The sequence below is a fragment of the Hordeum vulgare genome, chromosome 6H (assembly GCF_904849725.1).
Source record: "Hordeum vulgare subsp. vulgare chromosome 6H, MorexV3_pseudomolecules_assembly, whole genome shotgun sequence".
Classification (NCBI taxonomy): Eukaryota; Viridiplantae; Streptophyta; class Magnoliopsida; order Poales; family Poaceae; genus Hordeum; species Hordeum vulgare.
The window spans coordinates 539,705,338-539,710,696 of NC_058523.1; the positions used below are offsets into that span (position 1 = coordinate 539,705,338).

General features: G+C 44.2%; 1 protein-coding gene across 1 annotated transcript; it reads left to right on the forward strand.

Moving 5' to 3' along the window:
* Window positions 1–4,358: 4,358 nt before the first annotated feature.
* On the forward strand, window positions 4,359–4,749 carry LOC123405807 (agamous-like MADS-box protein AGL80). Its single transcript, XM_045099354.1, has one exon. The coding sequence runs from the start codon at window positions 4,381–4,383 to the stop codon at window positions 4,747–4,749; it is 369 nt and encodes a 122-aa protein (XP_044955289.1). The 5' UTR covers window positions 4,359–4,380.
* Window positions 4,750–5,359: the final 610 nt, after the last annotated feature.

Genomic DNA, 5,359 nt, shown 5'->3' on the forward strand with positions numbered 1-5,359 from the left:
CGAGCTATCCACGGGTTGAGGAGGGAGGATGAAATAAGTGCGACACTCGAGTGGGTTAAGAGGTCAAAGACTCCTAGATATGCGAGGTGAGCCCCCCCTCATTTGAGAGAGTGGTTGAGGGGCTCTGTGGCAGATAAGCTGGGTGCTCTAGTGGAGGAGGCAAAGGGGGTTCCGGTGGACGGGAGAGGGACAATGTGTATGTGCCTTTGGCGGGGGGGTGATGCAGGGTGACTAGTTTGGGAGAGGGTGGAGGATTAGAGGGTGGATTTTGTATGGTTGGTACTAGAATCTTATTTTTATACTCATTATCTATGTTGGGAATCACCTTTGAGTGCCGCCACTTTTGCTCCGTTAATGGTGTGTGTGCTATACCAATGAATGGTCGTAACTTTTCCCATTCAATGATGTGATGTCGTCGGGTAGGTGGAGCTCCATGACCTATCGTTCTCATAAGTGCTCGATATTACCGATCGCCTCACTGCCACCATAGAGGCATGAGAATCTAGTACATGTATGTTGCAGGAGGTATGTATGTTACTCGGAAGCCACATGAGGCAATATCAGTTGTCGGGAGGCATCAATCATGGGATATAGTCATCAGGAGGTTCCTCTACACGTCATTGCAACAAAAGTGAAAATTTTTGCACATCGTTGCAAGTGCTCCCATTGGAAGCTGCTGGTCAACTAAGACTCCCTCCACTCATCGCATCAACCCAAACTGCCACCGAGCTTGCCAATAGTGGACAATGGGAGAAAGAGAGGAATGGTTGGTGCTCGAGGGGTAGGTACCATCCTCCCGTATGGATCCATGACCTATGGTCACTTCCACTGATATATGGGCGGTGGGGCTCCGGTAGAGGGGATGTTGTGATGGCTGATGTACAATGGGGTATAGGAAAGTCCGACTGTGGTATCGAGAGAGTGAGAGAGGCCTCAAGGGCATCATATAGGAAGAGGTATGAGAGGTCTTATATTTTCTGAATGCAGTATGTAGTGGCACTAGGCTAGGAGCCCGGGACTAGCCTAAAAGGTTGCCAGATGGGATGAAAATAACTAGCAAGGATCACGACTTTGGCATGTAAGTTGTGCATATTATATCAATGAAGGGTCTGTTGGTGCACTTGACCTGCTAGCAGTAAGGAATCACTACTAATGGACTATATTTTTGCCCATATAAGTTAGCATTTTCTCTAGTAAATGGGCATATGATACAAACATCGTTGATGACATTTTGGGTTGCCTGTTAATAATGACTTTCTTTGGCTTATTTGATGTGAACAAAAGGGGTTAGTCTCAGTCCATTCATTTTTCACGACTTGATGAGCTCCGCAAGATGACGTGCGCCACACAAGAAGTGTTTCAGCATAAACTGTTACGTCATGCGAAAACTGTTTGCGTGCATATGATTTTCCGCGCTCCCATGGTATAAAGGGCCAAATGTCCATGCGCGTAAATTTAAAAGGCTTAAATGGATGCCAGCTATACAGACTCATAAAAGGAAGGTTTAAAAGGGTGCCAAAATTACATATGGGCACTATTAAATGGTAAATCTTACGCAATATTCTTTCAATCTGTCACCACATAACAATTAAATCTCGCGATGTTGAACACCAGTTGGGCGGCCTCAATCTATAGGACATGGCATAGTCAGAGGAGCTTCACGTCGAATCCAGGTGCCCTAGGAACCCTAGCAAGTATTGACGCTTCCAAGTCCTTGGGGAGGGCGCACAGGGTAGGGGTGTAGCATGCTGACCAATAGTAACTTTGGAGGTGCTCATAAATGGAGCCCCCCTCCGCCGTTGCAAAGTGCTCAATCACGTCCAAACTCAATCCAGGATGGGTGGTAGACTTGGGACTGGAGACCATCCATCTTCATGATGAGTTGAGTACCTTCCAAGTATAAGCCCAAGTCTTGGAAGTTGCCGGTGTCGGTGTATAGGAGGATGATCTCAGGTTATCTCACCATCTAACAACCACATAATTATGGAAAGAACTCATTCATACCGAGCTTGGGGTTGAGTCATCATGCTCCCAGGTCCTCCGTAATGGGGTAGTGGCTCCCATCGCTATCAGAGTGCCATAGTAGAGATCATGTGAGTCACGCTTCCATCGCTTCCCCTAGGATTCTGAACGACCTCACCTAGTTGTACGATGACGCCTTTGATGCGAGGGAGAAATTGACAAAAGCAAAAGTAGGTTACATCTTTTGGAAGGCCAGGAAGACTAGTGGAAAGTTGTTGGCCATCACAATAGGTTTTGTGCATCTGAGCCTCCTATCATGTGATGGATACTGGGTTCATGTCCTCCTTCCTTGAGTTCTCTCCATTGGGCCAATCCAAATACAACTTGACGACAATCCAACAATTACCGCAGTCTATTTTAATAGGGGAAAGCTGAATGGGGCTGGGCTCCTTCAACATAAAGGTGCAACTCTCAAGTCATTCGAGGTTTTACGTTCAATGCATAGGCACCGGCCTACCGAAGAAAAAAAACAATGCTTTTTGTTTGGAAGGTGGTCATATGTTCTCCTACAACTCAAAGGTTGTGGTATATTGAGCAAGTCGGCTCCTCCCGACATATGCTAGGTCGGCAAAGATTACCACAACACGTCATCACTTTGATGTATAAGTTGTGCGTAGTGTATCAATGAAAAATCCGTTGGTGTAATTGATCCAGTCATGATAAGTAATCACTATTTATGGCTATCGACCCTATCTTTGGACTTAGATGTTATCCTTTTTAGTTTAGTAGAACGTGTGTTACATCTGATTAATAATGTCTTTCTTTGACTTGTTGGATAGGAGCAACGGAATCATGTACTCGCTCAATTCATTTGAACGGCTTGACGAGCTTAGTGAAATGAAGTGTGTCGCACATAAGCATTCAAGAGCGAACCGTGATGTCGCGTGTAAATCTTTTGCGCGCCTATTTTACGTCATAAAAATGATACTATCGTCATGGTTTTGAATTCATTTCTGCCGAATGTGACGGTCAGAAAAGATTTAATTGCTACTAGACTTGAATCATGGAACTCTTTATTATTGAGATTATCCACGGTACAACTATCACAAGGAACCGATGAATTTCGTTGGAGTTTACATGTGAATGCTAAATTCACGGTAGACTCTATGTATAGTGCTATGATCCAGTCAGAAGTACGAGTTAATAAAAACAAGAAGATTTGGAAGATGAAGATACCACTGAAGAACAAAATATTTGCGTTGTATCTTCGTCGAGGAATCATTCTTAGCAAAGATAATTTTATTAAGAAGAATTGACATTGAAGTACGCAATGTGTGTTTTGTCATCACGACGAGACGATAAAACACTTGTTTTTTCAACGTAAATTGGCTCGTTCTATATGGTCAGTCATCCAAGTAGCTGAGAGCACCTTTGTGTTGTGGAGTGTTGAATCGGGTCGCGTGGGCGGCAAGGTTGTTGGCTCGTGTGTTTCGATGTATAGGTTTTCGACCAGTTTTCCTTATAAGCTGTCTACTCTCTTCTTCTTAATGCAAAGGCAAAGCTCCTGCTGGTTTCTCAAAAAAAAGTCATCCAAGTAGCTTCTGGCTTGTATCCTTCATGTAGTGTTGCTAATATATTCGGCAACTGATTACATTGTATAGACTACAAGTTTAGAATTCTTCTCAGGATGGGAGCGCTTGTCGTTATTTGGTCGCTTTGACTATGTAGAAATGATAAGATTTTAACGATAAAAGTACTTCTCTTATATCTACAGATGTACGGGTACGCTCCGTTTATGGTCGTTTTTACAACGTGTGGAGTACCGAGACCTGTTTACGGAGGTGTGTACACCATTGGAGGCCACGGTGAGGGATTCTTTTAGCCGACATGGATAGCAACATGATCTTTGATTGGTCCTCCTATGTCTTAGGCATTATACAAACTACAATAAATTAAGTGTATTTTGCCTTTTTGTTTATTTTGAAACTTGAATTTGCATATGGTTGTGTGCATCTCAGTTATTCAGAGTCCAGGTGTAATGCTTAAATGTTTTAAGTAATAAAATGCCTTTTATCGAAAAAAAAGCAGTCAAGAGCGAACGTGACGTCGCCTAAAAATCATTTGGGCGCGTACAATTTGTCGCACTCACACGATTCAAGAGGCCAACGGTCGCACGCGCATAAATTTAGAAGGTTTAAATGGACACCGAATTTACATTGTAATAAAAGGAAAGTTAAATGGGTGCCAAAATTACATATGAACACAATTAAGGCAGTAAATCTTATGCAATATTCTTCAAATTTGTCACCATATCATGTAATTAATCCTTGGTTGATTCATCCACTATAAATCCACCCCTCCTCCCTGCCTAAACCACCAACCTTCCTTTCCTTGGCTAGTTTTACCCCTTGGCTGACAATGGCTCGCAAGAAGGCGACCCGCAAGAAGGTGACCCTCAACTACATCCACAACAACTCGACCCGGCGCGCTAGTTTCAGGAAGCGTCTCAATGGGCTGATGAAGAAGGCAGCTGAGCTCGCCACCATGTGCGGCGTCAAGACCTGCGTGGTGGTGTACGGCGAGGGCGAGGCGGAGCCTAAGGTGTTCCCTTCCCACGATAAGGCGGTGGTTATACTGAATGAATACAAGAGCATGCCGGACCTAGGGCGTTGCAAGAAGACGATGGACCAGGAGGCCTTCCTCACCAAGCGTATCGCCAAGCTCCACGACAAGGTCGACAAGGCTCGCCGCGAGTGCCAGGACAGCGAGATCAGGTACCTCCTTTAAGACGATGAAATCTTAAGTTACACCTATTATTTTGTGTCACAATCGTGTTTTGTGAGGCATCCTTGAACTGCTAAATGCCCGATAGTTGTTTGATTGCTGTTAGGGCCTCAAGAACTTTTGTCTCGTGTGTTGGCCTGTTGGGAGATCTACTGTGAGGGCCTTTGGTTTCATGCTACTTTTGGTATCTAGAAATTTACCTTTTTGTGGTTGAACGAGTTGAAGGTTCGTTCTCCTGGAGCCAGCTAAATATGATGGATGATTAATATTTTCCTGGATAAAAATTTGAGAATCAGTTACCTTTTTTTGACTTAATTACATGGAAACAGCTTGCCACATGCAAACATCATAGCTGTCCGTACGTTGTGCTCTCCTCCGTTGGAGCTATCTTCAGACCACCTTTTCCGTTCTTCCTTGCTTCCGTGATAGAGCAAGCAGGAAGAGTTACCATGACGGCCGACGGATAAGCGTGGGCGCCGGCCAATGCAAAACGGATTGTGGATTTGGTAAACGGGATTGCCTTTTTTTTTTTCAGGAATACGCAAAATGTGTATCATTGCATTGATAGGCACAAGAGAACAAAGAAAAGATTCGTTCATCCAGGTGTCAGGAG

What these genes read in the sequence shown, in the direction of transcription:
- LOC123405807 (XM_045099354.1), top strand. Translation starts at nt 4,381, where the DNA reads ATGGCTCGCAAGAAGGCGACCCGCAAGAAGGTGACCCTCAACTACATC.